At 56.2% G+C, this 23,221-nt stretch overlaps 8 protein-coding genes across 8 annotated transcripts; 5 read left to right on the plus strand and 3 right to left on the minus strand.

Annotated features, from left to right (window-relative positions):
• Nucleotides 1-72: 72 nt before the first annotated feature.
• N657DRAFT_531840 (NAD(P)-binding protein) lies at nucleotides 73-1,118 on the minus strand (the record flags this gene model as incomplete). The annotated part of the gene is given in 3 exon segments (XM_062787730.1): nucleotides 73-190; nucleotides 242-632; nucleotides 647-1,118. Coding segments are annotated over 3 exon segments (981 nt in total), but the record flags the coding sequence as incomplete, so codon positions are not given.
• A 1,012-nt stretch (nucleotides 1,119-2,130) lies between these two features.
• N657DRAFT_678153 (Pkinase-domain-containing protein) lies at nucleotides 2,131-3,378 on the plus strand (the record flags this gene model as incomplete). The annotated part of the gene is made up of 1 exon (XM_062796046.1): nucleotides 2,131-3,378. One exon carries the CDS (start codon nucleotides 2,131-2,133, stop codon nucleotides 3,376-3,378), a length of 1,248 nt encoding a protein of 415 aa, XP_062651334.1.
• A 113-nt stretch (nucleotides 3,379-3,491) lies between these two features.
• N657DRAFT_217238 (uncharacterized protein) lies at nucleotides 3,492-6,407 on the minus strand. The gene has a single exon (XM_062786269.1). It carries the CDS (start codon nucleotides 6,358-6,360, stop codon nucleotides 3,604-3,606), a length of 2,757 nt encoding a protein of 918 aa, XP_062651335.1. The 5' UTR covers nucleotides 6,361-6,407; the 3' UTR covers nucleotides 3,492-3,603.
• Nucleotides 6,408-7,176: 769 nt separating this feature from the next.
• On the minus strand, nucleotides 7,177-11,784 carry N657DRAFT_678155 (uncharacterized protein; the record flags this gene model as incomplete). The annotated part of the gene is made up of 4 exons (XM_062796047.1): nucleotides 7,177-8,258; nucleotides 8,310-9,171; nucleotides 9,237-10,159; nucleotides 10,212-11,784. The coding sequence occupies 4 exons, from the start codon at nucleotides 11,782-11,784 to the stop codon at nucleotides 7,177-7,179; spliced, it is 4,440 nt and encodes a 1,479-aa protein (XP_062651336.1).
• A 574-nt stretch (nucleotides 11,785-12,358) lies between these two features.
• On the plus strand, nucleotides 12,359-13,413 carry N657DRAFT_641571 (uncharacterized protein). The gene is made up of 2 exons (XM_062792172.1): nucleotides 12,359-12,415; nucleotides 12,521-13,413. The coding sequence occupies exon 2, from the start codon at nucleotides 12,526-12,528 to the stop codon at nucleotides 13,231-13,233; it is 708 nt and encodes a 235-aa protein (XP_062651337.1). The 5' UTR covers nucleotides 12,359-12,415; nucleotides 12,521-12,525; the 3' UTR covers nucleotides 13,234-13,413.
• Nucleotides 13,414-17,089: 3,676 nt separating this feature from the next.
• N657DRAFT_217104 (uncharacterized protein) lies at nucleotides 17,090-17,780 on the plus strand. The gene has a single exon (XM_062786268.1). The coding sequence runs from the start codon at nucleotides 17,204-17,206 to the stop codon at nucleotides 17,618-17,620; it is 417 nt and encodes a 138-aa protein (XP_062651338.1). The 5' UTR covers nucleotides 17,090-17,203; the 3' UTR covers nucleotides 17,621-17,780.
• A 1,223-nt stretch (nucleotides 17,781-19,003) lies between these two features.
• Nucleotides 19,004-19,914, plus strand: N657DRAFT_678157 (uncharacterized protein; the record flags this gene model as incomplete). The annotated part of the gene is made up of 2 exons (XM_062796048.1): nucleotides 19,004-19,385; nucleotides 19,466-19,914. 2 exons carry the CDS (start codon nucleotides 19,004-19,006, stop codon nucleotides 19,912-19,914), a joined length of 831 nt encoding a protein of 276 aa, XP_062651339.1.
• An 834-nt stretch (nucleotides 19,915-20,748) lies between these two features.
• N657DRAFT_217006 (uncharacterized protein) lies at nucleotides 20,749-21,960 on the plus strand. Its single transcript, XM_062786267.1, has one exon. It carries the CDS (start codon nucleotides 21,123-21,125, stop codon nucleotides 21,759-21,761), a length of 639 nt encoding a protein of 212 aa, XP_062651340.1. The 5' UTR covers nucleotides 20,749-21,122; the 3' UTR covers nucleotides 21,762-21,960.
• The last annotated feature ends 1,261 nt before the right edge of the window (nucleotides 21,961-23,221 follow it).

The raw sequence follows: 23,221 nt of genomic DNA on the forward strand, positions 1-23,221 counted from the left end.
AAAGCCGATGTCTGGCTCACGGACGGGGCTACAATGAACGTACACTCATATCGTCTCGGATGCTCGTAACGTTCTCAAGACCTCGCCCACTTCTGGTACTTCTCGTTGCAGGGCATCAATAACCTCGGCCCAGATCTTGTCGCCTAGTCTCTCGCCATCTTCACCAGCAAGAAAGGACAGCCTGGACGTGCTCGTTAAGTTGCTGCAAACATTAGTGTGGCAACGGTCATGTCGGACTTACTCGTGCAATTCATCGTCATACCACAACCTCCCGCTGGCTTCTGGCCCCAGCGATACGCCACTGACTACGCTCCGCGCCGCATACTCGGGCGTCCGCATAATCAAAGTGTTCACCAGCGTCTTGACAACCGCAGCGACAACACCAGTCCATCCGCGACTCAGGTTCGTCGCAACACCCCCCGGGCACACAGCCGTGACGGTGACCTCAGACTCATCTACCAACGCAGCCATCTTCTTGACCACAGCCATCAGCAGAAACTTGGACATTCGATACTGCTCACTGGGCTCATACCCCTCCTCCCATACCGCATTCGCCGCCTCCAACACGCCTCCCTTCCCATCCCTCACCTCCTGCGTCCACCGCACCGCCTCCGCCCGCCGCGATGCCACGACTTCCAACACCGACGCCCCACCCGCACCCCGTAGCCGTCTCGCTCCCGCACTCGCCTTAGAAGGGGCAGCAACAACACGCCCAGGAGCGCCGTCCCCAGCGTGTTCACCTGCAGCGTGCGCTCCCACTTGTTGGCCGACACGCCGTAGCCGACCTCGTACACGCCGGCATTCAGCACGGCCACGTCGAGGCGGTCAAGCTCGGCGGACGCGCGCCGCGCGAGGGCGGCGATAGTCGTGTACGAGGCGAGGTCGAAGACCCAAACATCCATGTCGGGTTCGGGTTTGATGTTGTTGTTCTGGGCGAGGTGGAGTCTGAGTTGGGCCTGGATGTTGCGCTGTGCAGCACGGCCCGAGTCGAGGTTGCGCACCGCGAGGATCAGGCGGGAGGGGCCGAGACGGGCGAGTTTGGTTGCTGCGGCGAGGCCGAGGCCTGAGTTGGCGCCCGTGATGAGAATTGTTTTGCCTGTGAGGGGTGATGTTGGGTCGGCGAGGGGCTTTTGGCGGAGGAGTTGCCAGCCGAACGAGGGCCCGCTGGATTGTTTTTTGGTGATGTCCATGTTGGCCGAGCTCATTGTTCGTGATGGAGGGACTGGGCATCTAAATCCTGGTTGGCTCCAAGGGAATGGTCCGATGAGTGCCGTTGTCCGTTCTCTCAGGACTTTGGCCACTTGAAACATGGAAGCGATGTCCTGAGGGGTCTTGGGAGCTGGAAGCGTCCATGGCAGCTCATGAGGAGTGAAGCAGCTCGGCCCAAGTTGTCAAGGAACACTTTGAGCTGCGTTGCAGAGCCATGACCAATCGGTGTTAATGCGTGTATCTCCGGCCTTTCCATCACCGCGCACTCGCATTTCGATGCCCCCGGATGTCGAAGCTCGCTCGGGTGACAATCATAAACCAAACCCTAACACGAAGACTCATACGAGTCCTCACCTACCCCGGCGTTTTCCCTCGTGCCTGGTGTAGGACGTCAGGAGTATGGTTTAGGGAATCATTCTGATCGATCCGAGGGTAATATGGAACCCGTCTGTTGAGGTTGTGCTCGACTTTGGCTTCTAAGCCATCACCTCGAGTCTGTCTCGACGCACATTCCATGAACCTCTTTGGTCTGAAAGAGTTGAGACGAATCGTTATGTGGTCGGAAGCCAATCGCCCGAACGAGTCGGTCACCAGTGTCCGCTGCTCGAAAGACCTGATATGTTCACCACGGAGCTTCACGTGGTATAATTTATCGTGAGTTGGGTGTCGGCCATCCCCAGGTCACCGGGCAAAATCCGGAGATCATCGGGCTTAAGAGCCTAGAGCTGTGGGGCAGTTCAGTGATAAGCTAGGCTCAGTCGAACCCGTGCCGTCAAATGTTCTATCCGTACTGTACTTAGTATAACGGTAACCTTACCAGGTATCCTGGATCCATTATCAACCCAGAGCTCCAACCTTCTTTCAACGTTCAAAAGTCAGTTACTCCTAGTCAGCGACGAGGCCAACGAGACGACCGTCAACATGGCCGTCTCCCCTCTCGTGGCGCCTACCTCGGACGCATTCAAACCCTCCCGGCCGATTTCGTCGCCCTTCAAACGACAGACCTCGGCGGTCCCGTCGTCCAACGGCAATGGCACCCCGCGCTACCCCCCCGCAGCCCGATCGGCCCCAGGAGACGGTGCCGCCATGACGCTCGACCCGATCGAGCAGCTCAACGAGGACGAAAAGCGCAAATACGTCAAGGGCAAGAAACTCGGCGAGGGCACCTACGCCAACGTGTACCTGGGCCACGTGCGGCACGACCCCTCCACGCTCGTCGCCATCAAGAAGATCAAGGTCCAGCAGCAGTACCAAGACGGCATGGCGCCCGACGCCGTGCGCGAGCTCAAGTACCTGCGCGAGCTGCAACACCCCAACATCATCTCGCTCCTCTCCGTCTTCAGCTCCAAGGACCAGAACCTGAACCTCGTGCTCGAGTACCTGCCGCTGGGCGACCTCGAGATGCTAATCCGCGACGTCGACCGCGTGCGCTATGGCGCTGGCGACATCAAGGCCTGGATGGGCATGCTGACGCGCGCCGTGTGGTTCTGCCACGACAACTTTGTGTTGCACCGCGACATCAAGCCCAACAACCTGCTGATCGCCGCCGACGGCGAGGTCAAGCTGGCCGATTTCGGCCTGGCGCGCTCGTTCGCCGACCCCGGAAGGCGCATGACGGCCAACGTCATCACGCGCTGGTATCGCCCCCCCGAGCTGCTGTTTGGCGCGCGGCACTACGGCGGCGCCGTGGACATCTGGTCCGTGGGCATGGTATTTGCCGAGCTCATCATCCGCGCGCCGTTTCTGGCGGGAAACACCGAGGTCGAGCAGATAGCGCTGATTTGCAAGCAAATCGGCACGCCGACCGAGGATAACTGGCCCGGCGTGACGCAGTTGAGGGAGTACACCGTCCCGAGCGAGGTGGTGCCGGTGTGGGGAAAGGAGGCGTACATGGGGCGCTTTGGCGCGGTCGGCGCCGACGGCGTGGATCTGCTTGTGCGGACAGTGGCGCTGGACCCCAAGAAGCGCATCACGGCGAGAGAGATGCTCGAGCACAGGTGGTGGAGGACCGACCCGAAGCCGACGAGGAAGGAGGACCTCCCTCGGAAGTCGGGCGGAGAGGAGAAAATGGGGGCGGATCTGAAGAGGCGGAATGGAATACTTGACGACGAGACCAACAACCGGGGAGCCAAGGTGGCGAGGAAGTTGGATTTTGGGCAGGCCAAGTAGGAGAGGAGTCTTGATTTCATCACAGTTTGGCGTTATGAGGGCATGAGGTCGGCGTTAGGGGGTAGGGTTCGTAAAGGGGGCATAAAACAAGAGCATCCTGCTCTTAGCACACGGAGATACCACGAAAAGGTCTGCAAGGGATATCATTCGCTCTACTCAAAACTCTTGCCGTTTTCTCTAGCCCCAACCCGGCGTATGTGACAGTTTTGTATCTCCCGCATCGCCCTACATAAGGCAACACTCCAATCCATACATGGCCCTCTCGACGTCTTTTCTCACCTGATACCAATCCGCCCGTCTTTCGGCATACTCGTACACCTCCTCGGCGCGGAAGATCCCCCCGAACCGGTCCCCATCCGCGATGATGGTCGCCATCTCCTTGGCATGCCGCGCATCAATCAGATAGATCTGACTGAGCTCGCGAAGCGCCTTGAAGTAGGCCAGCAGGTCCTGGTTCTTGAGCGTGCGGATGTACTCAAAGTACAGGTTCATGTCGGCAATGAGCTTGATGGCGCCCTCGGTGCTGATGCGCTGCCGCTTCAAATGCTTGCACACGGCGGTGAAGAGCCGCAGCCCGACCTCGCCGTTAAACACGTCCAGCATCGACTTGTCGGTGCTGCCGACCAGCATGGACGTGTGCGACGCCACGAGGTCGCGGATGCGCTGCGCTGTGCACGTCGGACCAATGTCCATGTCGATTCTGGAGGCGTGCTTTTCGAACGATGATGATGCCGAGGAGGATGCTGCGTCAGGGGTGGCGCCGGCGCCCGGGTTGTAGTCGGTCGGCAGCTGTGTTGTTGCGCAGATATATTCTACCTCGTCCATGAGCACGTCGATGCCCTTATTAAGGCCAGCGGCGACGCTCTCGTCGAGCATCTGCTCAAATTTCTTCTTTGCCAACCCCGCCGGGTCCAGGAAGTCGTTGCGGTCCGCAATCTTGGGCCCGGCCAGCTGCTGCTCGTAAAAGACGTCTATCATCTGTGAGATGAGATCGCCTACGTTGACCAGCTCGATGAAGGTGACGAGCGGCGCCACGCCACCGCGGTCATGCTCGCTGACCTCCCGGGGATTGTACTGCGACAAGTGGGCCACGGCCTTGTCGAATCCCGGCTTGACATGCCCGTTGCCCAGGATGCGCAGCAACGCGATGAAGATGGCCTCGCACTGCTCACGCGCCTCGCCGCCTGCTTGTCCGCCGAGCTGGATGAACACAGCAACGCGCCCGAGGCTGGCCTTCGCGGCATGCACCAGGCTCAGCGCCACCTCAATGCTGAACAGGGATTTGATCCCCTCTAGCCTGGACGTCATGAGCGCTGCCTTGGCTGCCAGCTCGTCGGTTGGTGCCTTCCCAGGCATCGGGCTGCTGCTGCGGTCGCCCGCCGCCGGAGTGGGCGGGGCGGGAGATTGCGAACGAGACCCCTGCTGGCTCGGGGTCTGTAGTGCATTGCCGCCATTTGTGCTGGCCGGCTTGCTGCTCGCAAATGGTGATCCCAGCGGCAGGCCCGGCAGCGCAAAGCTTGTTGGAAGCACCGTGACAGGCATCATGACGACCTTTTTGAAAGTTGTCAAGAAATCCTTCTTGTCAGCCTGCCGGTTGGTGAAGCTGCCCATGTAGAAGGACTCGGCGCTGGCCTCCTGCTCCGACAGTTTCTTTTCCCACTCTCCCACCTCCCGCTCGGCTTGCCGAGTGAATTCGTCGATTTCGTCCTGCAGGTACAGGTCGAGATGTGGCTCAAACACCTTGAGCGCCATCTCCTTGGCCTTGGCCTCCTGCGATATCTCGGCCCCTTTGGGCGGTGTCAAGGTACGCAGGAATTGCAGTGTCTGCTCGAAGATGCCCGAGACAGCTCTCAGATATGACGGTATGCTCCGCTCGTGTGTCTCGTCAAACAACGGAGTAACATATTCCGTGATGGTATCCTCTCTGACCTTGTCCACAAACGCCCAAAACACCTGTCCCGGCTTCGGGAAGATGCGCTCGATGACCCCGGCCTGCTCGTTGACCTTGCGCGTGAGCATCTCGAAGAAGTGTCTTGATGGCTCCAGCGTAATGCTATCCGCCATGGCCATATTGACGCAGTCCATTGAGTTGGCCAGCACCTCGCGGTCCGTGAAGATGGGGTGCTTCTGGATGAACAGCTCCACCGCGGCGTTGCTGCCGTTCAGCATCGCCAGCACGTGGGCATACTTGTTCATCCTACCGTCCACGTCCCAAAACTCATACCCCTGCTCAAACTCGCGGAGCACGGCGCTCTCAAAGATGCTCGTCATGGTCTCGACCTTCTCCACCCTCTTGTGCGCGCCTTGCGCCCAGTCGCTCTTGGCAAACGCCCTCAGGTTCGCCAGCATCTGCGCTTGTCGCTCCGGGTCGCGAAATACCTTGAAGACCAGTGGATCCGTGTGACTTTTGGCGCGGACGAGATCAAAGTAGAAGGGCGCCAGGGCACCATAGATCTTGGCGTACTCCTGCCTCGCGTGGCCTCTCACACTCCGCGCGTTCTTGATCACGCGCAGCAGCGCCTCAGGATCTGTCGACGGGTCCTGCAGTGTTGTCTGCACCGTGCCGCCCACCTTTATCGTCTCGAACCCATTCCTGACCTCCGCCACCTGCTGCTGGTGCTGTTGCTGGTGCTGTTGCTGCTCCAGCTTCCTCCTCCTCTCTTCCTCCAACCCAGCATCAAACAGTAGACTCTCCCCCCTGTGATGACCACCGCCACCGCCACCACCACCACTACTCCCACCCCCTCCCGCAGCACCAGCACCGGCACCGGCACCGGCACCGGCACCACCCCCAGCAGCAGAGCCGGGCCCGATCCCCCTGCCAGCAGCACCCCCCGAAGCGGCTCGCCGCCGCATGACCACCTCAAACCTTCTCCTCGCCTCCGCCTCGTCCCAGCAACCCATACTCCTGAGCCGGGCGACCCACCGGGTGTCGTCGTAGACCATCTCGCGCATGCGGTGCGAGGCGCGGGCGAAGCGCATCTGGTCGGCCACGGGCAGGTAGTCGAGAATTGTGGAGAGAATCTCTACCGGCCGCCCCAGTTAGTAGTCCCTTATATTATTCCGTTTGATGATTTTGGGTTTTTTCTATCCTCCGTTTGGATGTGCGATGTGGGATAACCCCCAAGGAGGTGGAAGAGCAGACTCGGCGTGGAGAGGGAAGACAAACCGGCTGGGAGAACGGGCTTGGTCTCGATCATCTGGGTCGCCTGGAGGGTCTGGAGGATGCTGGGGCCGGTGGTTTTCGAGGCGGCGGGTGCCGCTCTTCTTGCCGAGATGGACATGGTCGGCTACGAAGGTAATTCTGCTTGGTTTGATATAACAGATGTTGGAGCGGGTCGGTTGTAGATTTGAGTGGGTTGTGTTGTCTCGACTCGTCGCGTCGTCATGGCATTGTTGGGCGGGAAGGGTTGTGGTAGGAAACATGTGTTGAAGAAGAGTTGCTGGGCAGTGCCAAGTTCAAGCTTACATGAATCTGCATCTCAGATGCGCGTTGGGCAATGGGTGCTCCGTAGGGGAGTGGTAAACTACAATGTATCTTACCGTACTCGTTACCTTTGACTCTTACCTTGGCAGGGACTTAGCAGTTGGTGCCCCCTGTCGACGAGCGACCTTAACAACATTTCCACAATGCCCCTGAGCTTGCAACATAGCTTATTGACGTAACTGTGTAACTCAAACCGCTCTATCTTGCCAAGACTTTTGAATGATAATAATCTTTTTTCATTTTTCACCAGATAAATCATCATTAGTATGGTCATAAAACAGAAATCGAGCATATATAGACTCATCTCCTGCTCATCCCTCGGTTGTCCTATTCTCCGCCGCCTCAGCAGCCAAAAACCGCATCGTCGCCGCATTCACAGGCTGATTATCTTCCTGCGCCTGTCTCAGATGCCGGCGTCCAAACAGACACGTCCACAAGTCATCATTATCCACCGCCTCGCCCAAGATCCCGTCCTTGCCCATCAGCTTCGACAGGTGCGCCTGCTGCATCTCGAGCGCATTCGCCTCGTCCAGCTTCGCATCCAGCAGCTCCGGCGTCGACTCCTTCGACTTGCTCTTGTTGAGGCTCAAGTTGCGCCCCATGTGCTCCATCCGCCTCTGCACCGACAATTCGTAGATGGACTCCTCGACCGTGCCGTCGACAATGTACAGCCACACCGTCGTCTCGTGCTGCTGCCCGATGCGGTCGACACGTGCTATGGCCTGCAGCTCCAGCGCCGTGTTGAGGAGAGGCTCGCACAGGAACACGTGGCTGGCGTTCACCAGGTTCAGCCCGCTGGCGTGAGCTCGTGCGTGCAAAAGGAAAACTTCAGTACCCGGGTCCTCCTTGAAATTGGTGATGCCGTGCGCCTTGTCAAACGACGTGTACCCGATGCGGTGCCGCCGGAACGCCAGTCCCAACACTTCCAGGAACTCCTTGTACTGGGAGAACACGATCGACTTGGCACCCGGATCTGACTGTCTCAGCCACAGCAGATGGCGTATCAGTGTGTCCACTTTCGTCGTGAAACTGGGCCCGTCAAGTTCCGTGTCCTTGATCTCGGCTAGCTGTTCGGCGTTGAACTCCGTGTAGATGGTTGACAGGTTTTTGGAGGATGCTGTCTGTGTCTGATTCGATGTGTTGTCGCTCCTCTGGTGCGTCTCTGAATGCACTTTGAGTTCCTGCGGCTTCAGCAGGATGTCATGGAGATCCGTCTGGTGCAGATGCCTCTTGCACACGGGACATGTGCGGTGCACTCGGAACCACAGTGTGATGCATTCCTTGCAGAACTGGTGCCCGCAGACCGTCAAGACGCCGATTGTGAAAGTTGACTGGCAGATTACACACATCCGTTGCTCTTCCGAGCTGGATTCTGCCTCCTTGAGGTGTACAACTGCCAACTGTCAGCCACATTACCCAATGTTAGGTTCTGACAAGCACTCACGGTAGCGGTGTTTGGCTTTCACGGCAGCTGATTTCGTCTGCAGAGCCCCTTCTTGTCGTTGGACCGTTTGCAAAGCGACATCCAGCGCTTCAGCCTCCAGTGAGCCCTCGTACTCGGCCACCATATCGGAGACCTCCTGTAATTGTCGGTAGAAGTCAATCCGAGCGTTTAGGGTGTCCATAAAACGCTCAATCTCCTTTTCCATGGCCAATTCCGCCTTTGTCTGTTCCGACTGGTAACTGAGTGTCGACTTGAGCAAGTCTGAGACAACGGCAAGCTCGTTTGCGGCTCTCGGGCTCCCCGTCGCGGCTTCATTCCGGAGCTTGGCGGATAGAGCCCGCAGTTCTGACACAAGTCCTCGCAAAGAGGTCATGGGGTCCCCTTCGACAAAGGGCGGTCTGATAGTCTCTCGAACCTTGAGGAGCTCGAGAAGCTTCTCCGGAAACGGTCCCTCTCCTGCAGCGGCCATTCGAGCCGCTGTCTTTGTCTCATGTTCCACCAAGAAGTTCTTCTGTCCAGTGATCGCGGCGTGTCTGTCTGCAAGTGCTGTCCGCAGTACCTGGAGATAAACCAAGATCTCGTCCTGAAGCTTGGTCGATTGCTCGTATTCTTCGCCCGTAATGTCGTCGTTGTCTTCGTCAACCAAGGGCTTCAGCAGAAGCTGTATGGCATGCTCTCGCCATTCGTCAATCTCAGCGGCCTGTTCATCCAATGCGACGCCGATTTCTTCAATATAATCGGCGATTCTGCGGCTCTCGATACCCTTCTTCTCAATGGATTTGAACTCAGGTATGACGGCAAAGGCCCGCTGTGAAGCGGCCGTCTGTAACCGCTCCATCAGTCTACTTGCCTTGCCGTGACTCTGTGTAACACTGTTAGCCAAGTCCTGGACCAGAGGGTCCCTTAATGCATAGAAGGGAAACGGACCTCCCTAAGGATCTCTTTTCGGATGTCTTTGGCACAGTCGTATGCTTCAACCTCTAGCTTCTCCAACCGTTTGAACTCTTCCGAGTCGGGTACGGTGATGTCCTCGTTCGACTTGATGGAGAAGTATCCATTGCCACAGAAGAAGACTGCGGTGTGTTGGATCTCCAGGGCCGACCGCAGCCGACGTCTCGCCTCGCCGACCCGTGGCGGCACGGTGGCCTCGAGATCTCCTTCCTCCCCATCTTCAGTTGCATCTCGAATCTCGCCTGTTTTGGCTTTGCGAGCGTCTTGCATCTCATGGCCCAGCTGCGCTCGACATTCATCCACCCAGTCCGTGGCTCTCGCCAGAACCTCTTGCCAAACGCCTAAGGCGTCTTGCTCTCGTTTTTGGCAGGCAAGGATCTGTCCTCTCAATAACCTCGCCGAGAGCAGGTTGCGTTGGTCGGTCCTCATCGCACCATCAGTTTGCTCGATCATGGCGTCCAGGACTTCTGCGACCGTCCTCATGGGCCCCGCCTTCTGCCCGAGTGCCCGCCGATTCCGGAACCCTACTTCGGGATGCAGTACGGTCTGCCGGAGCCGGTCAAGAGCCAGACGCATTGCGCTCTGAACGGCAGGATCCTCGGGATCCCAGTTGTCCTGTAGCGGGTTTCCTCGGGCGTCTAAGCCGCATGTTTCAGCAAGTTCCTCGAACAAGCTCTGGTAGTGCTGCTCTTCCACCGCGGTAAAGGGCATGGTGATAACATAGCGTTTCTGAGGCGGGATCGCAATCTCATTTCTGACAAGGCTCTTGCTGTGGCGCATCGACATCGAGTTGAAAATCCTCCGGAACGACTCCTTGTCAAAAGTAGTAAGGAAGTTCCAGATTCTGGTGTCGGAGGCGTAGGGCTCATAGCGGAGAAAGAGAAGCAGGCCACGGAGATCTAGGCCATCCGGATCAGCTTTACATTGTGGTAATGGGGATGTCGTTCTCACCTTTTTGGACGTCGTCCTTGACTGGCGTGCCAGTGACGCCCCAGGCATTGACACGGGGAATTCTCCGAGCAAGCTGCGCGGCGTTATTCGTCCAATTCTCGACCATCTGAGCTTCGTCGATACACACCCTCCACCAGGAGAGCTGGACAAGAGGAGATCTGACCCGCTCGTACTGCTTCTGGTTGCGCATGAAGCGTGCGGGCTCGTCGGATGCGGCCCATATTTCGGTCCTAAGAACCTCATAGGTAGTAACCACCACGTTGTGCTGGGCGAGGTGCTCAGCGGAGAGGTTACTCCCATCCTTCAGTTTGGCCAGTTTCTTGATCCCAGGATAGAATATGACTTTGAGACTCGGGACATGGCGGTTGAGCTCGGAAAGCCACTGATCAAGAAGGGAAGACGGGGCGACAATAAGCGTTGCTGAGGTAGCCAATAGCTCCCGCCCCAGAAAAGGATCAAAAACCATGACGGGGCCTTCGGGCCGGGGGTGCAGAAGTATCAGTGCGATGATCTCCAGAGTCTTCCCAAGCCCCATCTCCTCGGCGAGGATGCCTCCACTAAGATCCTGAAGTGATCGGAACATGGATGGATCTCTCGTCGCAGCACCCACTAGAGGGCTGACATAAATGGCATTCCCGTCGGAGTCCTTGGCTTGCGCAAAGGAAACGGGAGGGTCTGGTGACGCCGCGGCAATGTGTGGCCGGATTCCCCCCTGGCGGGTTTGAGGGTCCTGGCGCCACTCCACGCCTTCCCGCCGTAGCAGCCACTGAACCGCCCGGCGCTGGAAGGGATACAGGGTTGCCTCTAACCTTGGAATTTCCATGCCCGAAACCTCTGCGTCCAGGCTTTGCTTATCAGGGATACATGCGGCTTCGTAGAAATCTTGAGGGGACCATGAGGGTTGAGTGGCTCTGGAGCCGCGCAGATGTAACTCTGGGTACCAGGTCCCGAGGACTATATCGCGCAGAAGCTGCTGGGAACTCGAATTCAGCCGGTCGTTGCCCCGGATGGTCGTGCTCTCGTTCCATTTCACTTCGATGGATAGGTCCAGCTGAATGGACGGCAGTTCTTGTCGTACCGAGATATGCACTGCAGCCCAGATACAACCCTCTTCGCCCGAATCAAACGCCTGAATCTCTGCCACGTTCAGAGCAGCCTTTAACGACGTGGTAAGAACGTCCCCATCCACAGAACTGCAGACCGAAAAACCAGGACCGCGGTATCTTGCACGGGGCGAAAGGCGTAGGGCCCAGGTGCCATGGTCCGATTCTCCAGAAGCTGGCTCAGACAATCGAATAGAGAGAATCTCCCCGACGTTTCTGCGGGTGATGGCCAGAGCCTCTTGTGTTGTGGCAGTCCCCGGGCAAGTGACGGTTAGATGCTCGCGGGCGACGCATATCGAGTCCCGAACTGCGGCAGTCCTGGCTCGCTTTAACGGAGGTGTCAAGATTTCCGGATCCGTTTGTTGCGCTTGCTGATGAAGCCATTTCAAGAAGGCGGCAATATCGTCAGCTTCAGTACTATAGCCGACCTCTGGGGGCTTCGCAGTGCGCTTTGCTTTTATCCGAGGCATTGCGTCCGCGCTGAGCTGGCTTGCGCGGTCGTTCGTGAGACCTTTCGCGAAGCACAGTCTGGAAGGTTAGCCGGGTAGCAGGTGCTGAAAATGCGGTGGAAGGTTGTTGCTTAACAGTTTGAGGCTCAGGGAACACCCAGTGGATGGATATCTTGAGACTTGGACTAAGGCCGCTGGAAGTTCATGGACCGTGGTTGCTTTGGTTGATGAACAGTCCCTGGGCCAAGAAGCGCTTTATGGGACTGTGGTAACTGTGGATAAGAAATGGGAAATGAAGTCCGGAAAGACTGGAGATTGAAACTTTGATGGAAGAGTGAGGTGGAAGGGGTGGGAGTTATCGAGTATAAGAGCTGCGGCTTACACGATCAATCAGTACCCCTGCCATCAAGCGGCTGCGGCAAGGTGATTGGTTGAGAATCTCGGGGGAAGCCTCCTGCCCACGAACGGCCCCACCATCTCGCTCGAGCCCCTGCTCCCGCCCGGAGTTTCTGCGGCTGCGAAAACTTTCTGACCCTTGGACATGCCGGGCCGTGACGAACGCGTTGTCTAACTTGAACGGCCGAAGTCGATTTGGTATCGACTTGACATGCCCCACGACCGCCTTCAGTTGCGAGAGGAATCTCTTCGATAGGTGAGCTTGGTACAGCCCTTATAATTTTCTTTTCTTTTTCTTTTTTTCTGTCTTGACACTCGGGTCAATTGGCCTCTGCCGGCAACCGCTGACTCTTTTCGGCAGCACAGATGAAGTCCCTCCGGATACAGTCCGCCCTGGGGCTCCTGTTTCGGCCCTGCGCTGTCCCATCCATCGCTACCGCGGGGCTCAGGGCGCAAGTACGATGGGCGTCTAAGAGCACGCAACCGCAACTCCCCTCGGTCCCGGCGCCGATCCCCCTCGTCCCCGATGTCGAGACCTTCCTCACCGTCATCGGCCGCGGCCTCAAGCAACACGCATCCAAGTTTCCCACCTGGGACGCCCTCTTTACCCTGACATCCGATCAGCTCAGAGAACTCGGCATCGAGCCGCCACGGACGAGGCGATACTTGTTGAGGTGGAGGCAGCGGTTCAGGGAAGGCAAATTTGGAATTGGCGGTGACCTCAAGTTCGTCGAGGACGGTAAGGCGGAGTTAAAGGTCCTGGAAGAGGATAAGTCGCCGCTACTTCGGTTGAGGCGCGTGGTCAACGTCCCCTCCGGAAAGAAGGTCTCGGAACTATCGCCCTCGGATATGGTTCGGGTTAAGGGTTTCACGGTCAAGGGGGTCCGCACCATTGTCGGCCCCTACGCCCTGCCTATGAAATTCGGTGGCGCACGGCTTACGGTGACGGAGGGCATGTGGGAGGACAGGAGAGGGCACAAGGTGGATGGTGGTGAACGGAGACGGGACGAAATTCGCTTCAAGAGGCGCGTCGCCGAGCGCAAGGCGCTTAGGGAAGCCCAGGGCTACTATTAGCGGCCTAACACTCTTACGAGCGGGTTACCACGCGTATCATGGGTGTTGTGCTAGATAAATAGTTCTGTGCCGTGAGAGCGGGCGTACTCCTTGTGGAATTTGTACATTAAATGTATGTATTTGCCTCAACATCTATCTATCTGAGACTTGGGGACATGAAATGTGAATCCCAAACCGAGCACAAACCTTGTTACGGTACATGTGAGTGAGAAGTGATGTAAAACCAAACGCCGTCCCAGCTACAATACCTTAGGGATATAATTATTCTGTCAAATATGGCTACCCAACATGACTTTGTCATGTCAGTGTTATGTTCCCTGTGCCCGTCTAATAACTGTATCCCAAATGAGGACCTCTTTAACTGTGACCTTCCAGGTTGGATGGCTGAAGGTGCGTCAGCAGCCAGGATTACCCAATTGGGCTGTGTTGTCAGCATTGACTAATTGTCCGGGAAGGCTTCCTCCCGCTGCAAGCGTCAGGGACAAAAAGCGTGCTTCGACCCAAAGATCTGGAGACTTTGAAAGTCACAACTTTTCTGTCAATTGAGGCGGACAATTCAGACGAATCGACGCGGCTTGTCCCATGTTTTGAAACACCAATTCGCGGCGTTGTGCAGACACGACACATGGTGGGAATCCTTGGCCGCCAGGCGAAGGCTGAGCAACGCCCATAATGCATCCGACAAGCAGGCAGCAGCGAGAAGCGCCGGATTCCCGAGAAATAATAATGGCTTGCTCCCATGGCTGGCTGGCGTACGCAAGAGCAGACGAAGATTTAGACGCTGGTATCGCAGCTGGCAACCATCATCATCGATCTCAGTTCTCCCTCCCGTCCGGATTGGGATGCTTGCTTGCTTGCATGTTCACTAACCATCATTCGCTGCGTACCCTGGTCGATACCTGCTGCCTGGACCGACGCTCAACCAAATGGGGCCGGCAAAGCGCAACACTTCACTTCCACCCAAAGGCGGCATGTTAGCGCAGCACTTGCGAACTCCATCCAGACTCCGGCATGGGACGCTTTGGCACGCTGTTGCACGATCACTCACACGGTGCAGAACCATGGAAGCGCGATGATTCACTGGCTGGAAGCCGAGCAAATGCTTCCACTCAACACAACGATCTCTGGTTCGAGATACAGTGTGGACCTCGACATGTCCAGTTCGACGCCTTGGGGTGCAGCGAAAACCTATCATTCACCCTGCAGCAACAAGCCAGGATGAACGAATCGAGTTGAGTGAGTGCTATCTTTGGTCACTCAACGGCGCGTCTTGGCAGGTCCCGGGGTTGGAAAGTCCTCGGAACTTCGGTCTTGTCCGACAACACCGACCGGATCTACGGTGTCAGAGTATTGGGAAGGACAGTTCTGGAAATGGTCTTGAATGATGGGACGACGGCATCACGGCACCAAGATCCGTGAAAGGGAACTTGGGAATCGAATCAATGTTTGCCCGCATGGTCAAAGGCACGGCAGATCACCCCGGCAATGGGGATCAGTGCACTGGGAGTTCTATTTCCATCAACAAGCCGGCCGGGGATGAAAGACTGGGAGGCCGGGCGCCGGCAGACAACGATGCTTGCGCCGATGCGTTCTTGGGTACAGAGAGCTGTTTCGGCCGGGACAAGCGACGCTGGGTTTGGAGGAAGACTGCGGAAAGCCTGCTGAGGCGACTTCTAGCTCACTGCATCGTCGAGCCTGTGAGCCCGCCGCCATTCTTGACCGAGCTACTGACGACGAGCACCAGGATGCGGACCGGGCCAGGATTTGAACGCCGTCTGATGCATGCGAACGGCAAAGTTCGCTAAAGATAACCTGCGGCTGAAAGACCCGATCTAAATCAGGATAACATTTTTGAGTGGGCGGTGCCTGAACCCCATGTCCAGTCTCGACGCCCAGTCCCTGGCGCATTTGGACATGAGGTTGTTTTGGGAGCCTGCGGCACGGTAGACGGTTCTCACCAGTATGCGGCGGCGTCGTCCCCCGGAAGGCTGCCGCCACAACCGTTGAACGCTTCAGGCGGGGCTGCATCGCTGTGCGCCTCACGCTTGGCAAGGCAGATCGCCAGTCAACACCTGTATGGACTTTCGGCTTGCGACGATCCCACCAGCATGAAGGAGGATTTCCGACGACGATTCTTTCTCTGGCGGCGAGGGGGAGCTATGGTACTTTCGGGGTGGACCGACACTCGGCGTGAAGTTCCATGCGCTCAGACCCCGCTTCAAGAAGACGGGACGTTCGCCGCACTAGGCAAGGGGAAGATTGAGCACCTTCCAGATTCGTGAACAGGCGTCGCTCTCCTCGCACTCGGCTGTTCGCGATTATGATAATGGCGGTGGGCAGGCGAGTTGTCACAAAAACCGCAATCATTCGCTGTCTCTAACCTTGTCAAGATCCATCGGACGCACACTTCCACATTTAAATTTAGACACAGCTTTACTGAAATCGGCTTAGTGTCGCTCTGTTCAAACAACCGCCTCAAGCTTCCCTTCAATCAGACGTCACAAGAGTTAATGCACCAGTTATACTCAAAAACCGCATGAAGAACGGCAGTTGATCAATTTGTAGGCAGTAGTTGATAAGTTTGTACTGCGGTAGGTTGACGGGGCGCTTGGGTGTGATAGAGCCATCGCTTATCAAGATGTCGCTTGGGATCAAGTTAGTGCCATCGACAGGTTCAACTTCTGGACTCTGGGGTCTGAGATGTTAAGGACTCACGTCTAGTACTCATCCTTGGATGGCAGAAATCTCTCATTCTACACTTACGGCTTTGCGAACGGTCAATCCTTGGATCCAGGTGTTGATGTCTTTCTGCCTTCAAAGCACCCAATCCACTTCAAAACAATATTTAACAGTCTCCACCAGCATAACGATTGCTTGAGGGTGGGATCAATTACCAAGACAACAAACAGCTTGTGACGGTCATACTACCTGCCTCAGCCTGCGTAGTCGGTAGTCCCAAATCAGCACAGAAAATTCCGTCAGCTCTCAGAATTGTCGAGCGTATGTGAAAGTGGATGTCTATTGCGCTGTCCATCATGAAGCTGGCCCAGCGCCGCTTCAAACGTAGCACAAGAATCTAATTCAGGAAACAGACGTGTGATCAACATCTGATTGAAGCATCTCATTGGTATCAACAGCTTTCAGCTGAAATACGACGGTCCGCCTGCCGGATACACACTCCCATCAAGCTCGCAGCATTGGGTTGAGGGACCATGTCGTCGGGCCCCAGTTAAAAATAACTTTATGACATAGAAAGTGGACCGCGGTGCCAATTCTGGGGAGACACATCCCATGGACAGCGACCTTTCGTTACAAACCATACCGTCAATACAACACCTCAATAGCTTACATTGAATATACGGTACTGACATGATGTGAAGTCACTATAATTGGCTACGGCGATGCTTTAAGCTTATTCCTTGGAGCATGGAAGATGGGAATGGCGACGAGCAAGCGATGACGCCAAGCGTGAACCAGATATGAGATTCGTTTGCTGGGATAACGTGCAGATTTTGTTCTCAGCCAGAAGACGGAAGAGGAGAGCACCCACGGGCCGCAAGGTTAGAAATTTGTGGGTGACCATGTCGAAGGACGAGGCCACAAGGCATAGGGCTGAGATACGACCTGGTAACGCAGTCTGCCGACACTCTCGATACCTGATAAAAAGAACAAGAAAATGGAGTTCTGCGAGAAAGCCTTTGCCGATTCTGACCAGCTCGAGAGGGGCCTTCAAACCCGACATGAGTTGTAGTTAGACACAAACGGTGTATCGGCGCCCCGATCGGCGGAACGACTGGCCCGAGGTGCGAGGGTGTTCGCGTTTCGCCCAGGAATGTCGTTCTTATTCTAGCTCTCTGGGGTCTCTCCCACCGGGCCTACAATTAAAACTTTCAGACAGGGAGGCCAAAGTTCCACTGTAACTCTAAAGGGTAAGAAACCCCACTCTTACACTCGAGCGAGAATCAGCAACATGAGATGGACCCTTATTATTCGGATGAAAGCGAAACCTTGCGAAACAAGGCTCGACCGACTCAATGCAACTGTTTTGGGCCTGTTTCTCGCCTGCCAACATCGAGTACCCTTGTGGTTTGGACAAACTTGTAAGAATAGCTGCGCAATTCGTCGTCCTCCATGCTTCACACACGCTCAATACCATCGAGCTCAGCCCTATCGAAGTTACACTACACCTCGAATTCTGCAGCAGCCCAGCTTGACGACCGAGATCGCGGCGCATTCACACCATGCCAAGCTGGGACAGCTTGCAATCCTTCCGTCTCCACCAAAAATGCCGACCACTGATCAGCCATGCGCCGCACCCCTCCACATGCCCCCCAGGATCCCGTCCCATGTTACTTTGCCCTCAACCAGCATGGCGGCTCTGCTATAGTCTCGAAAACCCCAGGGCTCCGTCATAGGTAGCACACATGGCTATTCGTGTGAAGGACATGGGACTGAGCAACGACTGACTGGCTTGGCAGAATATCTTATTTTTATTTTTGTCTCTCATTATTCCTCTATGGACCTCTTCACCATCGCCTTGTTCCCGCCCAGGCGAGCCAAGCAAGTGCTGGCCCCCTGATCCCGCGGACAGGGTTTGCCGTATTCCTCGCGTTGTCGAAGCAGAAGAACAACCATCCATGTTCTGTATCCATGGACTGGTGTATAATGTACGTACAACCGGTGCTTAACATGGGTTACCTGAGGTAAATCATTGCCGATCCGGACATCGGCCATGACATAACGTTATGCGGTGACAGAGTTGCATCGCGTGTGAGGCTGGGTCCGCCCTACGAACTGCAGCTGCCGATATCCTGCCAATTTCGTTCCGCATGCGGGTGCATGTCGGTGGGCATGAGGCACATAACGATATCTGGGGATGAGCGAGTTCTCGACATTGGAACCTTGGGAGTAGACTGGGGTTGAGAGAAGGTGTGGCCCAAGGTACGGATAGTGGGGTGAGGAAACTCTTCATCTCCCGCTGAAGCGCCACGTCCACTCGCTGGCTTTCGAACCCCCCCTCCCCTTGGCCCTCTACTCCCGCCCCAGTGGTGTCCCAGATGGAGTCACGACCCTTGACGGCCACACGCGGCCATCAACCGTTACCCCCTGCTCCCGTGTGCCATGGCTCAATGGCGGGTGCGCCGCAAGCGCACCCGTCTCCACTCGACTAAGCCCGGTCGATTACCCTGGAAGAATGTATGTGTACTGGTCACTATGTACAACGCGCTGTACCTACGACTCTCTTCACGACGAGACCCGTAGGGCCAGAGACTGCAACCACCCCCGGACCGGTCGTCCGCTTCCTGGCCCTGCATGGATGTCTTCTCTCACCGGCACTGATCCAGCTCTCCGCGTTCGGGATTGCCCGTCTTATATGGCAGCGTGGAGCTTTGCCCGTCATTCTTCGCCGACTCTCCGACTCATCTCTCTCATCGGTGTCACGTCTACGCCGCAAACGACGGCCTTCCACCTTACGAACACCTCTCGACAGCAGCTTCAACGCTAAGCCCCTTGTCACTTCCATCTTCGGTAACCTGTCGTCGGTGGACTTCTTGAGAAGGCAACATCTCGACATCTTACCCTCCTCTCATCCTTGATCGGGGCGCTATATAAGTGATCGCAGCTTCTCGAGTGGACGCCACCAGGACTAGAAGCAGAACCAAGCTCGAGCAGCTTTCCCGGACTGGAAACGAGAAGCTCAGAAGCATACAAGAAGCAGCAGACTCCCCGGCCTGTGAGCCTCTTCTTTCCCCTTTTTCTCCTACCTGAAATGTCCACATACCAACTCCCTGAAGACCAAGCATACGTACATTCCTACGACTCACAAGACGAGTCGGACGACGCTGGGTACAACATCCGTCACCAATCCACTCCGAGACAAAGCAAACTTCCTCCTCCTTCCTCGCTCGACTCGGGGAAGAGCCGCAACAAGCGGAAGGGGAGCAAGACCACAACCATCCAGTCGGGCTCAGACACAGAAAAGGAACCATCCAGAATGTCGTCGAGAACTTCCAAACACGCCTCCTCCTCGTCTAGGAAAGACAAGTCCTCTTCATCGTCCAAAACAACTAAGAAGACGGACGACTGGACAGAGGTGACCGAGCCTGATGAGAGGCGACGCATCCAGAACCGGATCGCCCAGCGCAAGTTCAGTACGTCCTTCACCACCAAGCCAACCCCACCCATCAAACCTTCACCACTCCAGCCACAGTCTCTAACTCGCGGAAACCAGGAGAGAAAGCGCGCGAGCAAAAGGATCGTGCCGCCCGGGACGCGCAGAACCAACAGTACGCCGGCTCGGCCTACCAGATCCCAGATCCAGAAGACTTTGCCCTCGACGACGGCGGCAACCTCTCGGGCCTGCCCTGGGGCGGCATCAGCATGCGCCATGTCGTGGCCCGCGGGCATTCCTCGGCGAGCGCGGGCCAGCACACCCACAGCCACCACAGCGGGCACACGGGCAGCAGCGTCATCCACACGCCCGGTCCCGCGCCCGTGGACCAGGCGCTCTATCACATGAACCCTTACGGGTATGCGGCGCATCCTGGGCCGGACGCGGCGGATATGGATATGGATATGTACGGCTACGACTCGCACTCGCACTCTACTCATTCTCCCTATGGGGGAGGGTACTACGATTATGATGCCGCGGGGCCGGGGGATGGGTCGCATGGGATGTAATTTGATATGGCGGGTAAGTTTTTCCCCGTTACCTCTGAGAAGGTTTGGAGGAGGAAAACTGATGAGTGGGAATTTGCAGAGGCGAAGAGGCCGACCAAAAAGACACTGCCTGGGTTGGGCTTTTCGCTGAGACATTGGGCAAGGCTTGTGTCTTCGAAAGGGAAGGATTTGCCCTCTTGGCTTCTTTGCACCGAGACAAGTCGGCTGTTGGAAAGTCTTTCTCCTTCCCCCGTTTCCCTTTTTCTTTGCTTTCTGTCTGGTCTGTCTGGGGCTGTGCTTCTTTCTTGCCCTTGGTTGGTTGGGAAACGAGGTCTCATGAGGCCGCGAAAAATGGGGACGATGTGGCATATGCAAGAGGATCTGGGGATGGAACGCGTTTGACTCTGCTCCTTTTCTTTTCTTCTTTTGGCTACTCGTCTGCAATCTGGGTGCGGTCCATCTCTTTCTCTTGTTCTTGCTTCTTGTTTGGGTTTTCTTGTCTTCCGACTCTCTTCTTTCGTTTTATATACCCCGTGTTGTTGAGAATTCTCCTATTTCATTTCCTGGGGTTAGGGTGGGGTATGGTGCAGAAAGAGCTCAGGGTGTCGGGTGGCATTCTGCTTTTTTGCTTTGCTCGTCTTTGATTTACAGTCACGTTCTGGTGTTGTTACGAAACTGAGACGTGCTTCTGCCACCTCCAACCTGTCTCTCCACAGTCTCTCCAGGTTGGTCTTGATGTGTCGCCTTGCTGCCTACCGGCTACCCTATCCCACGCTCCCAGAATTTGGCTCAGCTGGACGAATTTCTAATCGCGCCTTGTCTGCGACATGTTACAGAAACAAGCTAGTGCAGCCGGGGAGCCCAGCAATGGGCTTGGCGCAGGTTCGATGTAACGACACAGTCTTTCAGCCTTCCGAGAATTTGGGTCAGCGACGAGGATTTCCGAGCGAAGCGAGCTGGTGACGCAGCATCACCACAAAAGATCTCTGGTTTCTGCACCAATAGTGAATGCCTGTGATGCCAGCCTCCAGAGGTACGTGTAAGTTGCGCAAGTGGCAAGACGGGCCAAGCCCAATAAGGGTGCCGGAGCTTCCGTCAAGTTCTATGACGAGTGTGACTCGTTCAAGCTGCAGGAGTACAGTAGGTCACTGACGTCGCGGTGTGTCTCCATCAACCTCGGAGTCGGGTCGATTCTTGTCCAGGTTCTGAGTTGTGACGGCCATCTCGGCATGCCCTTCGGTACGTATGTTCCTCGCAGACCGATGCCTGCGCCGCGTCGTGTGCCGCACGCGTGCGTCTGCTACGCGAGAAAACGTGACACGGTCCCGTCTAGCGGGATACTGCTTGCTCCAGAGAAGCAACATGGGCATTTAGCCAAGATTACACAGTACAGTACTATCGGAGGGTCGCACAGCCACCGCCATTCCACTACCACAGTCTGGCTGTGTCATAGAAGCATGACATGCACTTTTGGTACCGAATGTTTATTAGTTCGGCCCAGCCAGGGGAGCCGCAGCCGTGCCCAGGTTCAGGTCAACGTCAACCTTAGAACCGACCGGTCCCCGCAAACACCGAAGCAATTGCCCCGGCCCCCCTCCCAGTCAGTGAACAGCTTGCCGTTTCGCCGGTTTGCAGTAGCCAGGGGCAGGGCAAGCCTGCAGTTTTGTCTCTCCGAAATAAGGCAGGCGGATAGATACAGCCACCGTGAAGTGACCGCTGTCAACTTCAGCTCGTCGGACGCAGAGCAGTTGTCTGCCGATGGGTTATTTTGCAAACCCAACAGCAGAATTGAAGGCCACGAAGTGGTTAACGAAGCTTTGACATACCCCGCTGCTGTCAGTGCTGTGTGGCGGATCAACGCCGGCTAACCGTCTCCAGGAAAAGCGTCGATCTGATCGATAAGGTTTTGTGATTACTGAACACGGGGGCAGTCAGCCTCTGCCGAGGAAACTAACTCCCTTCACACAGGATGCACATACCTCCGTACACAGCGCTCTTGAAATCAGGAACGCAAGGCTGTGGGAATCAGCCCTCGAGCGTAACCTCCTGGGAGATGTCACAATGGTCGAAACCTCGCTGATGAGCTTACCAGGCCGCCAATCCAATCGCATCGCAGGCCGCGCCTTGGAACATCATTCCTGATACCCTGCAGCTGCCTTGATCCATGGAACGATGCACAGAATGTTCGGCTAAGCCCGACGGCAAGCCTCCATGGCAGCTGTAGGCTGTACGATACGCTGGCAGCAGCTGTCCTACATCTGCCCTTATGAGAATGTTCGTCCGAGCTTATGCTGGTTTCACTACTCGTCTATGGCCGGTCGATGCGCGTGCCAGATGCAGAGAGACACATATTGGCCGTCTTCCAGTGACCCCAGAGCAGGTTAGACTTTTTTGCTGCACTTCATTGCACACCACAAGCCACTTACTCGCCAAGCGACCATTGCAACTGCGCAGTCAAGGCAGAATCCCCAAGAGAAACGGGGCCTACTGTTTATGCGCCTCTCCATTTTGCATGTTCCCGCGCTGTGCCCCTGACTACTGCAGGAGCCTTGCCATAAACAGCAACATCGGGGTTGCAAATTTCGGCAGTTGATTCTCTGACGGTCTTGAGGACAATCCCAAGTATGTCGCTGGCTTATTGGCGAAAACTGGGCTACACGAGGATACACCCCGCCTTGCTGAGGCTCGGGTTATCGTCTCCCAACCTATCTCACTCATTCTGAGATGGGCGTACGAACCAGCGTATCCATTCAACTACATAATTTGGCACCATTTCGTTACAGCTTGGAAGACCACGTCAGTGTTCAGATTTCCCACATGTGGCCTGCCGGACGGGCGCATGGCTTGGAAGAGGCTCCCTACTCATCCAAGTGGGCAGGCGGGATCATGTGACTCACGCGCCGTGCTTTCCCAGAAACTGACCGTTAATGTCTGATGGGAAGGAGCTTTCGGCGTAGCATGGAAGAAAGGAAGGCACAAAATCCTATAAGCGCCTCCCCCCTCCACCCTCGCCCCTCGTTCCGTCCCCGTCTTCTCATAATCTTGTTCCCAATTCCACAACTCACAAAGAGTATGAAACAATCAGATGCCAAGATCTTTGAGAAACGACGAGCATGCGGCCCCCTAGGTTCTTTTCCAGGTCTGTCCGTCATCGTAGTACCCGTGTCTATACGTGTAGCAGGTAGAGAGGTGCCGGTTCTTGCAGAGCGAAAGATGTGGCCCGAGTCTGGTCCATGAGCCGCTTTCCCCACGCTGTCCCGCGCTCCCCTGCAGATCGGCCAAGATGCGATGCCAAGACATTTATGGACCCCAAGCTGGAGCTGTGAAC

The sequence above is a fragment of the Parathielavia appendiculata genome, assembly GCF_033297405.1.
Source record: "Parathielavia appendiculata strain CBS 731.68 unplaced genomic scaffold N657scaffold_2, whole genome shotgun sequence".
Classification (NCBI taxonomy): domain Eukaryota; kingdom Fungi; phylum Ascomycota; class Sordariomycetes; order Sordariales; family Chaetomiaceae; genus Parathielavia; species Parathielavia appendiculata.